This window comes from Gracilinanus agilis, chromosome 1, assembly GCF_016433145.1.
Source record: "Gracilinanus agilis isolate LMUSP501 chromosome 1, AgileGrace, whole genome shotgun sequence".
Lineage (NCBI taxonomy): Eukaryota > Metazoa > Chordata > Mammalia > Didelphimorphia > Didelphidae > Gracilinanus > Gracilinanus agilis.
Genome location: NC_058130.1, coordinates 89660706 through 89682772, shown reverse-complemented (window position 1 = coordinate 89682772; position 22067 = coordinate 89660706). Strand labels below are relative to the sequence as shown.

General features: G+C 48.5%; 2 protein-coding genes across 2 annotated transcripts in view; both read right to left on the bottom strand.

Moving 5' to 3' along the window:
• The window catches only part of RASSF1 (Ras association domain family member 1), a 36344-nt gene extending 27696 nt beyond the window's left edge, over positions 1–8648 (bottom strand). The window contains exon 1 of the mRNA XM_044676696.1: positions 8078–8648. Within this exon, the coding sequence (XP_044532631.1) occupies positions 8078–8408 (331 nt within the window). The 5' untranslated portion in view covers positions 8409–8648. The remainder of the gene's footprint in view (positions 1–8077) is intronic.
• A 788-nt stretch (positions 8649–9436) lies between these two features.
• ZMYND10 (zinc finger MYND-type containing 10) lies at positions 9437–21981 on the bottom strand. The gene is made up of 12 exons (XM_044676165.1): positions 21890–21981; positions 21389–21497; positions 16149–16265; positions 15877–15930; positions 15390–15527; positions 15087–15175; positions 14824–14924; positions 13761–13933; positions 12530–12655; positions 12213–12334; positions 10460–10585; positions 9437–9959 (listed from the first exon to the last, which is right to left on the bottom strand). The coding sequence occupies exons 1-12, from the start codon at positions 21979–21981 to the stop codon at positions 9863–9865; spliced, it is 1344 nt and encodes a 447-aa protein (XP_044532100.1). The 3' UTR covers positions 9437–9862.
• Between the last annotated feature and the right edge of the window lie 86 nt (positions 21982–22067).

Below are 22067 nucleotides of genomic sequence, written 5' to 3'. Positions count from 1 at the left end.
GTGTGTGTGTGTGTGTGTGTGTGTGTGTGTGTGTGTGAGAGAGAGAGAGAGAGAGGGAGAGAGCAATACACTGTCCCGAGCCGTGCACTTGCAGTGTGTGTGTATGTGTGTGAGTGTATGTGTGTGTGTGTGAGAGTGTGTGTATGTGTGTGTGTGTGTGTGTGTGAGAGAGAGAGAGAGCAATACACTGTCCTGAGCCGTGCACAGGCAGTGTGTGTGTGTGTGTGTGTGTGTGTGTGTGTGTGCGCGCGCGCGCGCGCCTCAGAGCAATACACCGTCCCGCGCCCCTGCTGTCTAGGATGTCTAATCCAAAGCTGCCGGACCTAGAAAACTCTGGCAACGTCTCCAGACACACAGAGACTCAGAGCCATTCTGAAATCGCCGCCCACAGATCCATGTTCATACTTGTGCTGGAAGAAGCCTAAAGTATCCCCTAAAGCATACTCAGCCTCCCTCCACTCGGCCATTTCAGAGCTCTGGGGGTACATTAAAGCCTCCAACGGCCACGTTACACAGAGAGGCAGCGCAGCCCAGGGAGTCCCTGGCGCCCAGTCAGGAAGACTTCTTTTCCTGAATTCAAAGCTGGCCTCAGACCCTTCCTAGCAGGGTGACCCTGGCCAAGTCACTTAACCTTGCTTGCCTCCATTTCCTCACCTGTAAAATGGGTTGGAGAAGGAAATGGCTCACCATTTGGTATCTTTGCCAAGAAAATTCTAAATGTGGCCACAAAGAATTGGATAGAGTGAGAGTGAACATATGTGTATCCTTAGACTGTTGACACATGTTGCTCCATTTATACGTGATATACTGTTGCACACACAAAGGTGCGTGCCCTATTCTGGGTCACATATGTTGATTCTTTGACTTTGTCCTTGTATGTAGTCTCCTGATTCATCCATCCCTGGGATTCTGGTCTCCTCCAGGACTAGAAGCCAGTAGAACCCAGGATACTGATTTAATACGGGGATTGTACCCCGACTAGTCCCCATTCTTGTTTCAGGGCCAACTCATCTCTTTTTATGCCCAGTGGCTACTTCTCATGCTTTTTTTTTTTTTTTAAACCCTTACCTTCTGAATAGATAGGTTTCAAGGCAGAAGAGTGGTGAGGGCAAGGCAATTGAGGTTAAATGACTTGCCCAGGGTCACTGAGCTAGTGTGTCCAAGGCCAGATTTGTTTTTGTTTTTGATTAAAAAAAATCTTTATCTTCTGTTTTTGAATCAATACTAAGAATTGGTTTCAAGACAGAAGAGTGGTAAGGCCTAGGGCTAGGGCTAGGCAGTGGGGGTCAAGTGACTTGCCCAGGGAAACATAGCTAGGAAGTATCTGAGGTCAGATTTGTTTTTTTTTTTGTTGTTGTTTTTAATTTTTATTTTTAAACTCTTAACTTCTGTGTATTGGTTCCAAGGCAGAAGAGTGGTAAGGGCTAGTCAATGGGGGCTAAGTGACTTAACCAGGGTCACACAGCTGGAAAGTGTCTCAGGCCAGATTTGAACCCAGGACTGTCTTTAGGTTTGGCTCTCTATCCACTGAGCAACTTCGCCTCAGAGGCATTGTTAATAACTTACTGCTCTATAGGTCACTGTATGATTCTTTGCGCAGTGCAATGTTCCAGTCTCACAGTTATCATCAGAAAAATGGGGGTAGTTAAAATGATGGCTTGCTGCCACAAAAGCACCACAACCATTTCCAACTGTGATCCATATTCCTACCCTATTCTGACCTCTGCATCTGCCAGCACACTAGCAGCGTCTATCCAAGACCTGACTAGAGAGACTGATGGACCTGCTCCGAAGGCTGCCGGCCAATCAGAGACACCTGGTGGCACCATGCGACAGCCCGTCTGGGGGCTGGGGACCTCTGGGGGTCCCTGAGACTATTTTCATAAGAATATAAAAACATTTTAATTTCTAATATGGTAAATAGCAACCAATACAATTCATATAACAAAAGCTCTTCAGGAGGGGGAGCTCGATAATTTTTAAGAAGGTAAAGGCCCCCAAATTTGAGAAAGGCTGCTCTAAGTGAACAGAGTGCTAGACTTGCAATCAGGAAGATCTGATTTCAAACCCCGACTTTGCCACTTACAGAAATATGGCTGTGGCTTCTTAAGTCACTTAACCTGCGTCTTAAATTTTCACACTGGTACAACAGTACGGTTAGAGTAAGCTACTTCCCAGGACTGTTAGGAGAATCTAATGAGGGTCAGCTAGAGGGCTCAGTGGATAGGGAGCCAGACCTGGAGACAAGAGGTCCTGAATTCAAATCTAGCCTCACACACTTCCCAGCTGAATGACCCTGTGCAAGTCATTAACCCTGATTGCCTAGCCCTTATTGCTTTTCTGCCTTAGATTCAATACTTACTGTTGATTCTAAGGCAGAAGGTAAAACTTTAAAAACTATCCAATGAGACCATGTATAGAAAGAGCTCTATAGACTAAGATGAAATATAGGGGGCAGCTGGGTGGCTCAGTAGATTGAGAGCAAGGCCTGGAGATGGGAGGTCCTGGGTTCAAATCTGACCTCAGACACTTCCTAGCTGTGTGAGCCTGGGCAAGTCACTTGACCCCCATTGCCTAGCCCTTACCACTCTTCTGCCTTGGAGCCAATACACAGTATTGATTCTAAGATAGAAGGCAAGGGTCAAGAAGAAAAAAGATGAAATATAAATATCAGCCACAAAAAGATGATGGTGAGATTATATGATATAATCTCAAGAGAAGAAATAGTTTCATTTTTGTTTTTCTATCCCTAGCATAGTGGCAGACACATAATAAAGGACGTCCCAGTCCGGCCAATGTGTTTGTCCAACCACACGGCTTTTCCGTAGTACAGAGTTAGTGAAATCTCTTTCACATTACTGTGGATTTCACTGAGGAGGCGGCTTTATTAGAAAAAGAGTTTTCTTCATGGACAATATCAGTGGCAAATAGACAAATCTGGAGAAGCTGGCTATAAAGAGAGGACCTTTTTATTGGATTATTATTAGAATTATTAGTTATCAGAACATCTGTGGTAAAAAAAAAACACCTACTCAGTTTTGAAAAAAACCATACACATTTTTTGAACAATGAATTTAGGATGTTGGAAGAGTTGACCAATTATATAAAGAAAAATGCTGAAATGGCTTACTAAGCAATAAGCTCATGACTTTCTCCTTCTTGTGCTGCACTGACAAGCATCTTAGGGGAGTGTGTATCAACACTTCACTTCATATTGCTGTGCAATGGGAAACTGAGGAGTATTAATGTCACATCCCATCTATCTTTTTTTTTTTTTTAAACTCTTACCTTCCGTCTTGGAGTCAATACTGTGTATTGGCTCCAAGGCAGAAGAGTGGTAAGGGTAGGCAACGGGGGTCAAGTGACTTGCCCAGGGTCACACAGCTGGGAAGTATCTGAGGCCACATTTGAACCTAGGACCTCCCATCTCTAGGCCTGGCTCTCACTCTACTGAGCTACCCAGCTGCCCCTGCATCCCATCTAAACCACCATAGGAGACGCCTTCTTTGATTAGATCCATTCAAGATGCATTAAAAAAAGTCCCCCAAACCACAGATGGCGGGAACTTACACATTTGTTAAGTCTCTCAAGCCACAAAGACCATACAACTATAATCTTCTGTAGAAAATCACCCACAAAAGCCTTCCTGCCCCCTTTTCTTTATGACACTGGCGTTCTGAGCACAGACTACTTTAAGAAAGGCAGTATTAGAAGGAGAAAGTAAACATATTGTCTAGTAATTGCTGATGCCATCTTGGTCCCTTTTTAGGGGAAGAGAGAGAGTAGGGGTGGGAAACACCATTTAATTTTTTTTGATCTTTTTGGAATCTTCCCTCTTTGGGTTACTTTGCAAAAATCCCCAATACATTTAAAATTATGTCCTCAAGCATTTTTCTTTATGTAGTTGATTAACTGCTCTTCTTAAATTCATCATTTAAAAATATTAGTTTTCAAAATTGAGTAAGGCCGCCTTATTTATTTTTTAAACCCTTAACTTCTGTGTATTGGCTCATAGGTGGAAGAATGGTAAGGGTGGGCAATGGGGGTCAAGTGACTTGCCCAGGGTCACACAGCTGGGAAGTGTCTTGAGGTTGGATTTGAACCTAGGACCTCCCGTTTCCAGGCCTGACTTTTAATCCACTGAGCTACCCAGCTGCCCCAGTAACAAGGCTTTTAAAACTGAAATGTCCTCTTATTTTTCAGGGCAGCATTTTTTCCTTCCCTTTTCCTTCCCCACTCCCCATTGAGGAAGCAAGAAAAACAAAAGCTGTTATAAACACGTATAGTCAAGCAAAACAAATTCCCACATTGACTATGTCCATTATTCTTCTTCTGTTACTATGTGTGGTCACAGAACTCAGCCTTATCAGCTCTCAATCTGGACTACTTCCATAGACTCCCCGTCTCTCATTCCTCCTCTCTCTTACCTCCCCGCCCCTCAAAAGGAACACAGCTGATCTCACTATTGGCTTCTAATCATGACTGTCCATTCAATTCATCATAGTTGGGAAGAGGATTGTTTAAAAGAATAAAACAGAACCAGTTCTCAAGAAGTTTACACCCTACTGAAGATGTATGTGATCTTTTGATCTTATCCCAATCTCTTTACAGACTTTTCTCAATTGCATTCCATTTTTTTTAATTACTCAAAGTCTCTGTCATCTTCCTATGCAATATTATGCAAATGAGCCTGGACTTGCAAAGAAATTCAGTATGCAGGAGGTAATTTCTGGCCTCCTTATTTTACATCAGTTAGATTTCATTAAGAAATGTTGATAAAATAGAAGTGTGCTTTGCATGATAATAAAAATTAAATTAAAATAACTAAAAATTAAAAAAGAAAGAAATGTTGATTATAGATTCTGCTAGGTGACTCAGTGGCTAAAGAATCAGGAGGTTCTGGGTTCAAATCTGATCTCAGACACTTCTTAGCTGTATGATCAAGTCATTTATCCCCCAGTACCTACCTCTTACTGCCTTTCTGTACTGGAACTCATACAGTTCTAAGATAGAAGGGTTTAAAAAAAGAGAGAAAAAAATGGTGATTATCAATGTCTTTACTTGTGTCCAATGCCTATTTTTCAGGATCAACAGATTTTTTAAACAGGTTGGATTGAAACTTCTTTAATGGTCCAGACTTTCCATTTCCATTTTCTAGTTTGGTATTTGTCATTTGCACTAGGTATATTCTGACCAGACATATACACTGACAGCAGATTCTGACACAACTAGTCTATTTCCTGTTTGGTGAGAAAGGCTTTTTATTTTTCATTATGTCTTTGATGTTCCCTCTGACTAGCACCTTCTCTCTTCTTGGAAGAAATTATCCATGATGTGCAGAGTAAGGCTTCTGACTGGTACACATATTTTCCTCCTTGTTTCTTGATTCAGAACCACATTTTCTGACATGATTATCATCCTCTTTACCTCCATCTACCTTCTTTGGAATGAAGTCACCAAGTGATAAGTGATGACTTACTTTGTACAACTTGGTGGTCAAGTTCTTTGAATCATTTCTTTTTCTTAACTAAGAAATCTGGACATGTGACTTTTGGGGGGGAGGGTGTAAGAGATCTGGACATGTGATCTTCATTATTCAGGGACTCATCAATTCTCAACCTGGTGACCCCTATTTGGTATCTCTGCCTAACATCTTTCCCTTCTCTCATTCATTCTCCACACAGCAGCCAATCTGAGAGTCCTCAGAGCAGGAGCCTGATGATGTCGCTCATCTCAACAAGAAGCTATGGGAGGGCTTCCTCTTGCCTCCAGGATAAAATAGAAACTACTGTTGTCATTTAAAACCTTCATCCTTAAGCTTCAGACTACAACCCTGGCTGTTGCATCATTCTATTTCCTGTCTTAGTTTCTGCCTCGGGCTGTCTGTCCCCCCTTTGGCTGACTGGCCTGCACTCCTCACTTCCACCATTTAGAGTTCCTAGCTTCCTTCAAGGATGAGCTTAGGTTACTCCTTTTACAGGAGGCCTATACTGATCCCCTAGTTCAAGGGAGATTTACACATGAAAGAGACCTTAGAAACCAGCAAGTCCAATTCTCTCATTTTATTGCTGAGGAAGATGAGGCTCAGAGGAAGTAAATACTAGGTAGGGATCATTCACACACATATACCCGCATGCTCCTGTGAGCACACATACACTAGGGGGGACACTGGATAGATGCTGATCTGGGAAGTCAGGAAGACTCATCTTCCCGAGTTCAAATCTGGCCTCAGATACTATGACCCTGAGTAAGTCATTTAATTCTGCTTGCCTCAGTTTCCTCATCTGTCAAATGAGCTGGAGAAGGAAATGGCAACTCACTCCAGCCAAGAGACCTTCCCAAAGGGGTCATGAGGAGTAGGACAAGACTGAAGAGGACTGACCAACACACAGCTAATAATTGTCGGAGGCATGACTGAAATTTGGGTCCTCCTGACTCCAGGTCTAGGCTTCTATCCACTAGTTCATCCAGATGCCAGTTTCCTCTCCCTAATGAACTTATTTTATATGTATTTTTATTTACTTATTTATGGACATGCTGGGCTGTCCTCTGCCCCCCCATATAAAATCTATGTTTCTCGTGGGGAGGGGCTTCTTTTATTCTTTGTATTCCTAGCATCTGTCACACGGTGTGTCACGTAGTAGGTACTCAATTATTTGAATGCTGAATGTCAAAATATGGTGCTCTGTTGGCTTGTGCTCAGGCTGATTATTGCAAAAAAAAAAAAATGGGCCAAATGTTATATTTAAATGTTTCTTGTTCTCCCTTTATTTGCTTCTCCAAGAAGAAACTGTGAGATCCAATCCACCTAGACTTAATACTCTAACTGTATCAATAGCTAGAGTATCGAAACTTTGATGTGGTTCCCATTCTCCAATAATGTGTCAACTTGTTAAGCCACTGGGCAAGGATGGAGCTTCAAATATTTAAGTTAAATATGTGTCTGCTGACAGTCCAAAAACTGTGTGACTCACTTTGGGAAAAGGGCGCTTTATGTCCCTTTCCCCACTGATCCCCCATAGCACCGAAGAGTTCTGGAAGGTTGTTCCACAGGACATTTTCTATGGGCAGTGAAGCAAATAAAAATGCCCTTAGTGCTCTTGTTTTCCTGTGAAAGTCTTCTTGCCTTTACTTAGGCTGGTCCTCAAAGGCCTGACATCACCAAGGCTGCATTCAGAGTCTTCCCTGGTTGGCGGGACGGCCAAAGCTTGCATTTCATTGGCTAAGACGCATGCCACAATGAGGCACTTGTGGTGGAGGGCACGAGTACCCAGATCCCGTAATGCTCTACGACCTACCCGAACTAACCCGAGCAAGGGGAGAAACAGAAAACATGAAGCTTCCAGATCGCCAAGAATTCAGTCTAAGGCCAAACTGGGGGTAGGGGGAAGAGGCCCGCTAGGCCAGCTTTCATTTGTAGAGAAGTCTCTTTGGAAAGGAGCACATTCATTACTTCTATACAAATACCGCTTCGACTGCTGGTGGATGGTTCGCTCCAGTAACCAGGTTACCTATTTGCCCCGAAACGGTTTAGCACTTAAGGTTTAGCAGCCAAGCAGCCCTCCCCCTTCCACCTAGGATTGGACAAAGGTAAGCTTCAGCCCCAGGAGTTTAGCAGATGGGCCCCTGACGCTGGGGCTTCCGACCAGGAGCGGCGCGTGCAGCAGCTCAAGTCTTAAAAGAGCTCATTAATGGTGTCATTCGGTCTGGGGTGTAGCTGCTGGCCACAGAGCCACCGCACCCCCCTTTCATTGTGAAGAGATGGGAGGGCGGTCTTGATCTGCAGAGCAAACCTTTTGCAAATTTGGGTCCAAGGCTGCGGGTGTATACCAAGGGCCCCTTCTCTGTCCCCCTCCCACCCTGGGGCCCACTCTTGCTAGTTGGGTTTTGCCGCTGGCACTCCAAACAGTGCCGCTAGCTGCAGGTGCGCCAGGAACCCTCCCGAGCTGCCCCGGGCACTTACTCCCGAAGGTGCGGGCCACAGCAGGTCCCACGTGGACACACTAGAGGCTCAGCTGTCTAGCGTGCCGGGTCTCCCCTAGCCCCCCACTTCCGTATTCAGAGACCCCGTACTCACGGATGCACTGCAGGCCCTTGCGAATGACGCCCCAAATGAAGTCCCCGCAGAGGTCGCACCAGGTGTGGGTGCCGGGCCCCGACGGGCGGAAGCAATGGCCCCGGCCTGGGCCGGTGGTGAGGCGGGGATCGCTGTGGCCGCCCAGCAGTCGGACTTGACGGCCGCGGGGTAGCACATCTGGGCCACGGCCTGGGGCGATGCGTAGCGCGTTGGCTCGCTCTAGACGGCCCGGGCTCCGGGGCCCCGGGCTGCGGCCAATCTCCTGACCCCGCAGCCCGTCGGGGGTGCAGACCAGGTTCCTCAGCTCGATCAGCTCGGGCTCCGCAGACATCCTTGGCTCTCCCTGGGTTCTGGCCCTCAGCCGGGAGCCGCGCAGCCCCTCCTGCCTTAGTTCGGGTCCCTCTTTCCCTCTCCAACTGGAACAGTTACTGCTCGGCTCTCCGCCCCCAGCCCAAGTTCAGCCTCCTTCTACCTTTGCCCGCGGGGCTGTCTCTCCCGCGGTCCCGGGCTCCGTGGGCGGCTTGGCCAGCCCCTCTCGCTGCCCGGGATCCCTCGCCCTGGCCCTGCCCCTCCTGAGGATGGGTAGCAGAGATTTTCGCCTCCTTCCGTCCCGGAGTCCTAGAGGACTCAGAACAGGAGCGGGAGTCCGACTAGGGCGGAGCCGGTTCCGCCCCTCCCTCCCCGGGCCCGCTCCGCTACGGCTCGGGCAGCACCAGACCGTGGCCCCGCCCTCCGCCCTTCCCTCCCCCCGCCCCTCCCTGCCCCGGGGGCCCTGCCTCAGTTCGCTGCGGTCTCCGGAGCCAAAGACACGCAATGGAAACTGGAATCCGGGAGGGGGCTGGAAGGACTCGAGCCTTTGCCTCGGGGGCGGGAAACATACACCAAGAGGGACCCACTGGAGGGGAGGGGCGGGGAAGGGCCGAACCAGACCCGAAATGCCGAGTTCGGGATGGAGCAGCCTCGGAGGAACACTTTAGGAGCAAAGTTAAGGGGCGGGAGGAGTGGGGGGGGGGGAGGGGGCGTAAAGGCTTGGGAACGTCTGCGGCGTCCCCTCCACCAACAAGGACCTCCGCGCTGTCCTTGGCCTGAAAAGGGGTGAAGGGGTGGGGGAGCCCTGAGCAAGAGCCCAGCCAACCCTGGCTCCAGGGTAGCATCCATCCCGCCTGCCTCGCGCTGCTATTCCTCCCTCCCCTTCTCCCCTTTCTCTTTGGAGGCCTGACCTGGCCCCACAGGAAGCAGCCTCGAGCCTCTTCCAAACCCATCCCCATCCCATCCCCAGACCGGCCAGAAGAAGGGGGCCGGGCTAGGGCGGTTCAGACTGAAGTCATACAAGTTTCTTTCTCAAAAGAAAGCCTTTACTGTGCTTTATAGAGGAAGAAGGTCCCCCACATCCGCACTTTCCTGCCACAGCCTCTCAAAGTGGGGGGTGGGGGAGGCTCAGCTCCCGACCTTACCCCTCCTTTCTCTGGGTGCCTGTGGGGACTCCTTCCCAGAATTCCATCTGGGCAAGAAGGAAGGCCCCTGCCCCCTCGGGGGCTGTTGGGATGGCTGAGGCTCAGTTGAGAGCTGCAGGACTGGGCAGGGATGTGTAGGCTACCAGGGATTCAAACCAAGAAGGGCATTAGAGCCAGCCTCTGCCTGAGGCCTGCACCAGGCTGGCTGGGGTGTGTGGGCACAGAGCTGGCATAGCGGGACTCTCAGAAAGTGGTTTTGCTGGTTGGCCAGGGACCTTGGGTGGGTGGGGGCTTGGCATGAAGGGATATCACGACAAATGGCTAACGGCTACTACTGGGCTTTGACCTCCTCCTTCACAGGGTCCAATGACTTGGCCATTAAGTCACAATATTTTCGGTGCTTCTGCCAGTGTTTGACCTGGCATTCCCTGTTCAAGAGGAAGAGAAGCCGCTGAAGGCCCAATGAAGTCCCGCTCAGCTGTTGTCCTAAGAAAAAATAGGTCAGGGACAGCTAGGTGCCTTGGTGGATAGAGCCAGGAGGTCTTGGATTCAAATTTATCCTCAGACACTTCCCAGCTGTATGACCCCAGGTAAGTCACTTAATCCTAACTGCCTAGCCTTTATGGAATTTACACTTAATATTTATTCTAAGACAGAAGGTAAGAGTTTTGAAAACAAAACGAGGCCTCCCAACAAAAAAGGAATGGGGCTTGGCCTTGGGGACCTGACTCTTTGGCTTTAATCCTAAAGCATATGACACCCCTGGGCCAATGAGGTTTTGCTTCTTCGGAGAAGCTTCTGGAGGCACCAGTGGCCCAGTGCTTGGATCATTGTCTGGGGAGGTTCTACTTCCTGGGGGGGGGAGGGGAGGGGAGAAGGGGAAGCTGAGGTCCTGGACAAGCAGTTTTGAGAGGAATTGTGAGCCTACCGCTTACAGTACCACTCATTCTGACACCGAGAGCATCTTTTGGAGGCCTCGGCATTACAGGAGGCACATTTGGGTTTCTCGGGGTTCAAGGCCTCTATCACATCCAGCTTGTAGGTTTCTGCCCATCTGTAAAAAATACAGGAGAAAGGGGGAGCCTAGAGAAGTCTGGCCACTGGGACCCTGGAATCTGGTCTTAGGGCACTGTCCAGAGAGGCTGGAGGCGAGCTTCCATGACAATGCCTGGATCTTTTTGTTTCTCCAGATTTTGTTCTTGGTTGGGAGCAAACATTGAAGCAAGAATATTGAATCTGAAACCAGAGGCTTTATGGGTTTGAATCTGGATCTGCTCCTTGCTCCCTTTTTGACCACAGGTGGTTTTCTCTTCTCCAGAACTTGGTTTCCCAGTTGGTCCAAGCAAAGAAACCTAGGGGCTCTCCCCCAAGGGCTGGCTCTCTAAGGCCTCTTTTGACTTGAAACCCCATGGCCCTGTGAGATAGGAATGGAGCTGTGGTACCCCTCCAAACCTGCCATGCCATCAGGCGATTTCCTGATTGGCTGAGGGGGATCTGGAGGCTAGATACAAGTGAGTTTGATGCAAGGAACCCAACTGGGTGAATCCCAAATCATTGTGGGCTGGTTGAGGCACAGAAGAAATCCTTCTTGACTGAGGCCATTCTTTGTAACTAGAGGGAATCTTGGGCCAAACTTGGCAAGAAAACATGACAGAGGTCGTGGTTTCTAGCCAGACAGGGGGCTGGAAAACCAAGTTCCTGCCTAACCTGGACATAGGGCAATGTCTTTAACATGCATACTTCTAATTCTCTTGCCCTGGAATATTCCTTCTGAATTGCTCAATCTATTTTTCCTTATAAAATACACCTTGGAAAATGTGTATTTTGGGATGTGTGGCAGATAAGGTTAATAACAAAAAAGGGGACAGAGGCCAGGTATGGTAGCAGGAACAGAAAAGAGGCCAAGAATCAGAAGTTCAGATTTCTGGGCCCAGAGAGATGGCAAACTCAAGGGTTAAGAAAATCCAGGGAGTCCAAACCTTAGGCAGAAGTTTAGAAAGCAGTGAAAAGGTTAAGGCCCAAGGTAGGAAGGTGACTCAATGGGTAGAGAGCCAGGAATGGAGATGGGAAGTTCTGGGTTCAAATCTGACCTTGGATACTTGCCAGGTATGTGACTCTGGGAAAGTCATTTAAGACTCATTGCCTAGCTCTTACCCCTCTCTTCTGCCTTGGATCTGATAATTAGTATTGAAGCTAAAACGGAATATAAGGGTTAAAAAAAAAAAGAAATTAAGAAAAGACAAAGACCTGGCCCAGCCTAAGGGCAAAGGATCCACCTTGAGTATCCCAAAAAGGAAGGAGTTGATGCTTTCAGAAGTTTCAGGAGGGAGCTGCTGGGTAGCTCAGTGGATTGAGAGCCAGGCTTAGAGATGGGGGGTCCTGGGTTCAAATCTGAATTCAGACACTTCCTAGCTGTGTTACCTTGGGCAAGTCCCTTAATCCCCATTGCCTAGCCCTTACCACTTTTCTGTCTTGGAACCAATACATAGTACTGATTCTAAGGCAGAAGGTAAGGGTTTATTTAAAAAACAAACAAACAAACAAACAAAAAAAAAAACAACTTCCAGGAATCAGACACCCCCAGAGATCCAGGGCAAGATCCCTTCTAAGGGTAGGTCTGGCAGAAGTTCTTATCTTGAGCTTGATCTGTTCTACCCCAGCCCATTCCAGGTCGCCCTCACCTTCTGGCCTGTAGACGCAGGTCCTGCTCAGAGGGGCTAAAGATGTGTTTCAGCTGGTACTTGGCAATGGCGTGCCACTTCCCCCCGTTCTTCCTCTCTAGCCGGCTCCAGATTTCAGGGATCTGTGGGACAAGGCTACCAGAATGGGAGAAGTCCTTGGCTAGCAAGTACAGGAGCCCAAGAATATGGGAGAAGTCAGGAGTCTGGCCTCACTGACAATCCTCCAACTATCGGACCCCACTTGTCCAAGAGGATACTGAATACTCGGATCCCTGTTCTGGTTCCGGCAGCCACCCGCCTTTTTCCTCTGCTGATACCTGCTCCATCACCAGGTCCTTCTTGGGAGGGTGAGGCTCAGTGAGTGCCAGTTGGCTGAGGAAACGGTGTAGTTCTATCAGGTTGGGTATCTGGTCCAGCACAACATCATTGAGCCAGGTCCGGAGCTGGGGGAAAAGGAACCGAGGGAAGCTACTAGGAAGAAGATCCAGGGAGCCCAGGGAAAGACCCCTGAGATATCCCCTAATGCCCTGGATTCTATCCTTCAAGCCTTACCAGGGAAAGGACAAAAATCTGGGTTGTGCAGTTGATATTCTCAAATGTGGGACAGTGACACATTAGTCTGTTGATTAGAGTTCCAGCCAGGGGAAGATGTCATTCTAGTGGGTGAAGTGAGGGAGGGATCCAGGATCCTCTATGGTACTCCCGAGACAGGGAGATGGGAGAGAACAGAGGTGCCCGGGGGCAGGAGCTGAGCCACTGATCTGGACTGAACCAGATTTAGCCAGCATGGAGACCTTGGGGTGGAGAGGGGGGACTTTGCTCCTTTCACTCCTCAGCCAGAGTAGAGAAGGCTTTTTTTTTTTTAAAATTAATTCTTACCTTCTGTCTTAGAATCAATACTGTTCTAAGGCAGAAGAGCTTATAAGGGCTGGGCTAGTGATGGCAAACTTTTTAGAGATGGCGTGCCCGGCCCTGCCTTACCCCAGATGGAAGAGGGAGGAAGTGCTCCCATTGGGCTGCTGGGCAGAGAGGCAGGGAAAGTGAGGAATGTCCTTAGGCAAGCATGGAGAGGGAGGGGAACAGCTCTGCCCCAGACTCTGGCTTTCTAGTAACAAGCTCTGGTGGGTGACTACAGGTGTATGCACAGAGAGGGCTCTGCATGCCCTTTTTTGCACACATGTCATAGGTTCACCATCACAGGCCTAGGCAATGGGGGTTAAGTGACTTATCCAGGGTCACACAGCTAGGAAGTGTCTGAGACCAGATCTGAATCCTGGTCTCTCTCCAGTCTCTGGGCCTCACTCTCAAATCACTGAAAAAGGCCAAACCTGTCTGGCTCAGCTAAGATGGAGCAGGCATGTGGCCAGTTGGTGAGGGAGGAGGGTGAGAGCAGCAATGGCAAGGCTATGCTGGCTATGGGAGCTGGGAAAATTGAGGGAGCTAGAGCAGAGGGCATGGGAACCCAGGAGGGAGGCATTGGGGCACCTGTTAGGACTCAATGCCCTCTGCCTGCCCCTTGTCCCCATATACTCTCTTAGCATCACTCACCTTAAGGAGCTGGTTCTTGTTGAAGCCGGTGAAGTTATACTTGGGCTGGCATTCAGGGCTGAGGAGCAGGTTGTACAGGGCGATCCATACCTGACCATCTACCTTGGTCAGCTTCTGCTGCTCCTTGAGGGTCACCACTTGCCACCGGCCACACTCAAACTTCTTTAGATGACCTGAGGGGAAAAGCAATGGGGAGGTGGTAGAGGAGGGGGGAGGTTCCTTCTGTGGTCCAGAGAAGACTACAGAGGAGAGCAAGCTGTATCAGGGTGGCAGAGTCAGAAGGCCAGGGTTCTGGTCCAAGCTTTTGCCACCAACTGCTTTAGGATCTTGAAGGAGTTTCTTGATTTCTTTGGGTCTTTCTTGATCTGTAAGACAAAGGGCTGAGAACAGATTATATCTCAATTTCTTCCATGCCTTCATGACAGGATACCGGGGGGATTGTGGGTTGATCCTAGAGTCCTGCTGGGAAAAGGCAAGATTTGATGTTCAGACCTTCTTTGTGGAGTTCAAAGATTTTCATTTTCTTTTGGCAACTAACAGCTGACTTGAATTAGACAAGCCCAACAAATGGTCTAGAGCAGTGATGGTGAACCTTTTAGAGACTACTTGCCATGTCTCCACCCCCACCACAGACTGGGGAGGGAGGGGAATGGCCCAGGCACTCCTCAGAAGAGAGAGGAAGCATTCCCATTGGGCTGCTGGGCAGAGGGATAGGAAGGGAGGGAGGGGGGAGGAGGGGAGCAGCTCCACCTGAGTCTCTCTGCCTTTCTGGTAACCAACTGGGGTGAGGGTTGAGTGCCCACAGAAAGGTCTCTTCGTGCTGGCTTTGGCACCTGTGCCATAGGGTCACCATCACAGCTCTAGAGACTCTAAGACAGTTCCTTTCCCTGACAAGAACTTCATCCCAGGGAGAGAGCCATGATTTGTAACTGTCCCTTTTGGGTTCCGGCCACCAGCAGGGTCTGAGGAGAGCCCAGGGTATTTGTTCTGTGCACCTTCTGGTTCTTGGATTGGTCCCCGAAAGCGTTCAGGAGGGAGGAGAACTTGGGGAGGGGGAGCTTACTTCCTTCTTGTCGAGTCCAGGGGCTGTGCTCCAGTAGCTCCACCAGGAGACAAGGCAGGTTGTGGGTGGTCAGCATCCTGGTAATGGTGCTCAGGGACAAGCTGCAGGAGGCAGGCAGTGCGGAGAGAAGCACCATGGGAACTGGGGCAAAGCCATCTCCTGGGCCTCACTCCAGCCTCAGGCACCAATCTTGGGAGAAAATGGGGCCTGAGCTTTCCTCTTGGGGGAGGGGGCTTTGGAAAGGCCCAGCCACCCCTACTCACCTGTCCACACAGTCTGTGATATATCGAAGCACAGAGAGAGCCTTCAGAGAGATTTCAAACTCCATCAGCTGGGCCTGCTTTTGCAGCTCCTGGGAAGATGAGGGGGATATTCCAGGAGAGGGCCAGCCATCTGGGGCTGGTACTGCTGGGGATAAGGGTCCTGGCCTTTCTCTGGCTGGGGAGCCTCATTCTGGGGCTCTCGGCCTGGGCCAAAGGGATACTGGCTCTTCTCAGGAGCCCACCATCTCTGGCTGGATTAAGCCAGCTTGGAACAGGGATGGGGAAGGAGGGGGCCCATGGTACCTCCAAGGGTGAAAGTTCAAACTCTTCTTCAGACAAGGAGCTGCTGCTAGTGTTGTTGTAGGCCACCAGCATTGTCAGTTTTCGATGACAATAGTCAATTAAGTCCAAAATAGAATCTTCAGCTGAATCACATACTTCCTGGGGAAGAAAGGAAAGATGCAGGGAGCCTGCTGGAATCCTTTGGGTTTGAAGTAGACACCATCGGCTTCTTGGGCAGCAAAGTTAATCAACTTGCCCAGGACTAGTGCCCAGAAAGTGTGCCAGAAGTGGCACCTGCATTAGCAGAGACAAGTTCTGAACAGTTCTAGCTTCCTACCTTCCGACCTAGGGAACAGTGATGCCAGTCTGGAAGCCAGCCAAGGCTGCCCAGTTAACCCAAGGCTAACATCTTTTAATTTAAAAGCCTTCTTCCTGGGCTTTCCCAGTTAGCTTCTAACTTATTCTCATGGTTCTTCAACACCCCTTGCTGAGGGTGAACCAGCCTCACCTTGTGGAAGAAAACAGTCTCCAGAAGGTTGATGATGGAGGCCTCGTGGTGTACCTGTGCAGGGAGGAGAGCATGCTGGGGAGGCAGATCCCAGGCCCCCTTCCCACCCACAGCCCAGCTCCAGAGGATGCCGGCCCTCTTGAAGCTTACTCCTCAGATGGAGTCCAGAGCACTAACTGGGACAAGGAGGAAGGGCAGGCTTATGGGTAAGGCACCCTAGAGGCCTGCAAAGCAGGGGACAGAGTGGGGCCGGGGTCTGCTGCTGCTCTCACCACCATGTAAATGGGAAAGGTGTTATGAGGCTTGAAATCTTCTAGCTTGCACAGCACAGGAAACACCTTCTGCTTCCACATCTCCACAGAAATCAGTTCCTCAATTAGAGCTGGGATCTGTTGTGGGGGGAAGACGAGAGATGCCAGCCTCAGCACATGCTTTTAGATATGGAAAGGATCTTGGAGGAAGGGCTCCATCCTTACTCTGCTATTATATGCCAGCCGGTGGTCCTCTGGTGTCTGTTTTGACCTCTTCCCCAGTCAGCCCATTTCCTTTTTTTTTTTTAAAACCCTTACCTTCTGTCTTAGAATCACTACTATGGATTGGTTCCAGGGCAGAAGAGCAGTGGGGGCAGGGGGTGGTGGAGGGAGGGGGAAGACCTAGATCCTGGGTTCAAATTTGGCCTCAGATAACTCCTAGTTGTATAACCCTGGGATGATCACTTAAACTCAAATGCCAAGACCCTAAGGTAGACAATAAGGGTTTAAAAAAATCCTCTCTGCTTTAACTCTTTTTAATTAAAAAAAATTTTTTTTAAAACCCTTACCTTCTGTGTTGGAACCAAAACTGTGTATTGCTCCAAGGAAGAAGAGAGGTAAGGGCTAGGCAATGGGGGTTAAGTGACTTGCTCAGGGTCAGCTGGAAAGTGTCTGAGGCCAGATTTGAACTTGGGACCTCCCGTTTCTAGGCCTGGTTCTCATTCCACTGAGCTACCCAGCTGTCCCCTTTAACTCTTTCTTGTCTATCTTTTCCCTCACTGGAAGTGGAGGGTCACAAAGAAGGGTTCGACATGCCGGGGAGTAGGTATTGAATCACAGCAAATCTGAGGCAATGGGATGGGAAGAGATCATGAATGGACAGTGGCTACGGGCTCTCTTTGGGGTTAATATTCACCGTTTTCTAAAGTTGTAAGATGCTAAAGCAGAAAGACTCCTTGCTTAGCCCTCTTCTTAGGCCTCTCAACAAAACCAATGGCAAGGCTTGGACGGCTGAGAGGAGACCACCCCTGCCCTCGAGTCACTTACACGGGGCAGGGGGTGTTTTACAAGGCGACGGACACATGGACTAGGGAACGGGGACCGTGCCGTGGCTTCACTGGCACAGGAGGGTCTTTGCCCTAATGAAGGCTGTCGCCTTCTCTATGACATCTAGTCTTAAGAGCTGCCCAGAGCCTGGAGACTTCCTGTGGCCAGTGTGTGTCAGGCCCAGGCCCGCTCTCTCCCCCATCTCACTCACACAAACTGCTCAAATTCCTCTTGTACTTTTAAGGTTTGGGAAATGCTTGGCTCATGGGGGCTAAGTCCGGCAGGGACTCATCACTCTTCATGACTGTGGAAAGGGCAGCAGAGCAAGGCAATGATCTGCCTGGTGCCACACAGGCCTAGTGTTATCTTCTGCCTCTGAGAGGTTGTGGAGCCTGGTGGATAGAGCACTGGAACAGGGTTTGGAGTCAGAAGCTCTGTGTTTGAACCCTGACTCGGATCTTTCTGACCAGTGCAGCTTGGGGAGCTCCTTAATCCAATTAACTACCTGTTCTCCTTTCTTCTTGAAGCCAGGCTCTTGTCCTGACTCACTGTCCAACCCTGGGCTTCAGGGGTTGACTTCTCTCACCTTCCACAGGCAGCAAATTTCTCTATGGAAATACTGGCTGAAAGAGTAAAATGTGGAATATTAAGGTTGAAAGTGTGTGGCCATACGCTCTCATGTGACCTTGACGATGACTCTGGAAGGTGGGCACCAGAAGTGTCGTTATCTCCATTTTACAGTTGAGGAACCCGAGGCTCAATCTCAAAACTCTCTAGATAGTGGAGAGGTTGGTGTCAGGCCTGGTCCTGGTCCTGGCCCTGGCTGACGGCCGGTTCTTCAGCAGCCTATTTCCATGTTTATTTTCTGCTGCCATCGTACTCAAGGTCCTTGACTCTAGGAGTTTCCTACTGTGCAAACATAATGAAGTGCCTCCTCTTCCTCCTTCCTTCTTTAGGCTACATCTTTAGGTCTCAAAAGGCTTAGTGCAGTTTTTTTTTTTTTAAATTAAACCCTCACCTTCTGCCTTAGAATCAATACTATGTATTTCCACAATCCACTGAGCCACACAGCTACCCACTTAGAACTACACTAAAATAAACTAATATTAAATTTAAGTTTTATTTTAAAATGAATAGCTTAAAGCTAATAAACTGCACTAAGGCTTTTGGGACACCCTGTATCATAAACATTCCATTTTAAGACAAGTTGACAAGCATTTATTGTATGTGCCAGGTTCTATGCTAAGGATAAGTCTGAAGTTCTTGGTTCTACCCCAAAACAGTCAAATCAGTATTAGTTTGAAATCCTTTAAAATATAAAATCTTAAAAAAACCAAACCAAATCCTTACCTGGGCTGGGCACTGGTGGTTAGGTGAGTTGCCCAGGGTCACGTAGCTAAGAAGTATCTGAGGACCTCCTCCTCTGGGCCTGGCTCTCTATTCCACTGAGCCACCCAGCTGCTCCTCAAATCCTTTTTACTATCCAAATCCTAACATATTTCTAAAACTAAGAATAGGAGATTATTGACTTAGATGACAAAAGCAAGGGGCCCTGGACAAGATCTCCTACAAAGCAGCCATGCTCCAGCTGTATTAGAGTGATTAAACTTAGAGAAGCAAGAAGTCTGATAGATGTCCACAAGGCAGAAAGAATAATCCTGGGAAGGCGTGACTGCAGAGAGAATTGGCTGACCCCGTAGTCCTATGACTGCTGATACTGTGAACCAGCATTTTCTCTTTGTTTAGGAGAATTACAAATTTTAACTCAAAATGGCATGGATGAGATTTTCAAAGGCAGGCCAGATTTCTGTCCCTTTGGATTTTCTCTTAGAAAGATGCTTAGGATTAGAATAATACAATTTCTCTCTTGTACCCAAAATGCAGTTACAGTATCTTGCTTCCACTTTCTTCTTTCTCAGATTACCTTTTCTTCCCCAGCCCCCCAGCCCAGAATATAGGGGTCCTAAATCTGAGATGTAAGTCACAAGATAGTGTAGGAGAGAAAAGCGTGCAAACCACACACGGGGTTAAGGGACTTGCCCAGGGTCACACAGGAAGAAAGTATCTGAGGCCAAATTTGAACCCAGGACCTCCCATCTCTAGGCCTGGCTCTCAACTCACTGAGGCACCAGCTGTCCCCCTCCCTGTCTATTTTCTAAACTTAACATTGAGCATTAATATAATTATTTGCTTTGCCATGACTTATTTACTCAGTGTTATCATTTTCCAGGCATTTCTTCGGTCTCCATCAGAAATCTTTGCTCATTCTTATTCACTTAGTGCTAGGATCTTGATTCCTCCACCCACCTCCCCCTTACAGTATTTCACAAAGGTTCTTCCAGATTTCTTTCTATTCCTTTAGTCTTTTAAATGACAGCATTCTAGTACATTAATGTGCCACAATTTATTTAGCCATTTGGACATTTGGATCGATTTTTCTCCCTCTTTTTTTTTTTGCAACTACATAGCACTACTAATAAAAATCTTCGAACAAAAAGTTCTTTTTTTGGTGCTTTCGATAACTTTCTGGGCTTATTCCTAACAATGATGCTGATGGGTTAAAGCTCGACCCTCAGAGATACTCCCAGTTTGCATTTCTGCCAGTAAAAGTGTATGTTCCTGCTTCTCTCTGCCAGTCCCAAGTTTCATTCTTTAAAACTTATTCTGCAAGTTTGATGGGGGGAGGGGGGGGAAGCGGGGTTACTCCACGTCAGATACATTTTTATCTGAGTGTTATGGAGGTCGAGCATTTTTTCCAAGTGATTATTTAACTGGTTGTAGTTCTCTTTGTTGTGCCTGGTAAGACTTTCCAGTGGGCAGAGCCGTCTGTCTTCAGGTAGCAAATAAACGTACAACCCTATGGGAAACTTGGCTTTTAGGTCTCAACAGAATGGTTGTGCAGAACAACATGGACAGAGGGAAATGGGAAAATGCTACCATCTATCTTTTTGATAAGAATTGTCTCTCTGTTATGGACCGTTTCCCATGGCCTACTTTCCCTATCCCATCTGTGGCCCTTTACACATTCTGGCTTTCAGGGCTTATTTCTTTGTATTTCCTTATTCCCTTGTTTCCTTTGTTTGTGTCCCTTATGCACTCCAGCAGAATGTAAGTCTGAGGGCAGAGACTGTGGTGCTGAGGTTTGTTTTTTTTTCCCCCTCTAATTCAAATGTTCATCACTCTTTAAAACTGGGCCCGATTTCCCTGACTAGCTCTGCGTATTCTACCCCTTTTCCCACAGTACTTTAAGGCTTACAAAACCCCTTCTTCCCAAGAGCCCAGTGAGATTAGTTCTGGATAAGGAATCTGAGGCCTGTCTTCCTTAAGTTGTTGGTGCTGGTATTTGAATCCAGGTCCCCGATTCCAAGACTTTTCTCCCTTCCCACAATCCCTCCAAACATTTAATGCCTCTCACTAGACATTTACTTAGAGAACCCTACAACCCTGTGATCTCACTCTTACTGAAATCTAACATTGTTTTTGATCTATTCCCTCTCTGGGACAGGATTATGAGCTCCTTGAGGACAGAGTGCCCGGGACACAGTAGGTGTTTAATAAAGGCTTCCTTGACCCTTTTAGCTCTTTTAGTTTATAGTTTTGGATGTAAATTCATTGGCTCAGGGGGGGTCAGAATCAAGAGATCTGAGATTATCTAATCAATTTTCCCTCAGGTACAAGCATAAAGCTGGACACAACAGGTAGAATTAAGGGAATTCTTACTCAATTGTTTGTTGATGGAAAGGGGAAAAGAGTCTCTAAGGGGTGGGAGGATTTGAACAAAGTTAAACACTTCCCCATCCAGTAGGGCAGGGGCCTGAGCTCCCTTTGGGGTCACTGGCTGCATATGATTGATATGTATTTATATACACATATACACACACACACACACACACATATATATAAGATTTCTTATCCATGTAATATTTAGCTTATCTGAAGGGGACCAGAACTCCCCTCTCATACCTATATTTACCTCTAGGGATCAGATTGCCCTGGTGGAAGGTTAGGTGTCAGAAGGAGAGTTTGCCTCAGGGGCCTCTGTGGTCCAAGTGAGGCTCTCCAAGGTGGAAGGAAGTAGAAAGCTTGCCTTCCTGAAGGGAAGTGAGTTACTCAAAGACCTTATCCGGTGATCAGGGAGGAAGGGGGCAGGGCGGGGGATGGGTATCTGGCCTCCTCACAGCAGCAGTCTCCAGTACCCAGTGGCTGTGTCATACCTTGCTGTGGGTGACCAGCAGCTCCTGGATGGGCTCTCCCTGGCTGGCCGAAGCATCCAGGATGGCCTGCATGTTCAACTTCTCCAGGTGTTCTTGCTGGCGACACCACCTGGCCACAAGGGAGTCGGCAGGATGGAGGAAGGCATGTTGAGGCTTCCAGAAGTCATAGAGCTTCCAAGAGGACGGGCTTCTGGGTGGGACTAACCTTACTAACTGTTCTGTCTCTCTAGTCTATCTAACCAGGCACAACTCCTAGCACGGAAAGCCCTTCCCTGGCCCCCACAGATCCATTGAGCGCTTGAAGTTACCAGCCCGAGACCCTTGAAAGCTGCAGGGTGGAGCGGGGAGAGGGAGGACGCTTCCACAAGCCCAAGAGAACATCTTCAGACTGAATCGGAGCCCTCCTCCCCCTCAGAGGACATGCCCGAGGCCCCAGGCAGACGGAGCCTTTCCACGGGTCCCGCCCCCTCAGCCACTTCCTGGGGGCCCCAGAACCCTCACCCCTGGGATCCCATCTCCCACAATGGGAAGACCTGCAGGGCCTGCACCAGGGCCTCCGCTTCTCCAGGCAGCAGCACTTCCAAATCCCCCATTGTTAGGCTGTGGGGGTCTGGGGGCAAAACGGAGCCGCATTTAGGTGTCACTCGGTGCTGCGCTTGCTGGTGGGAACTGAGGGAAG

What these genes read in the sequence shown, in the direction of transcription:
- ZMYND10 (XM_044676165.1), bottom strand. Translation starts at nt 21,981, where the DNA reads ATGGGGGATTTGGAAGTGCTGCTGCCTGGAGAAGCGGAGGCCCTGGTG. An exon ending in TGGGAGATGGGATCCCAGGG is followed by an intron (nt 21,498 to 21,889) that starts GTGAGGGTTCTG and finishes CCTTGTGGCCAG; the next exon opens with GTGGTGTCGCCAGCAAGAAC. An exon ending in AATGAGTGGTACTGTAAGCG is followed by an intron (nt 9,960 to 10,459) that starts GTAGGCTCACAA and finishes CCTCTTGAACAG; the next exon opens with GGAATGCCAGGTCAAACACT.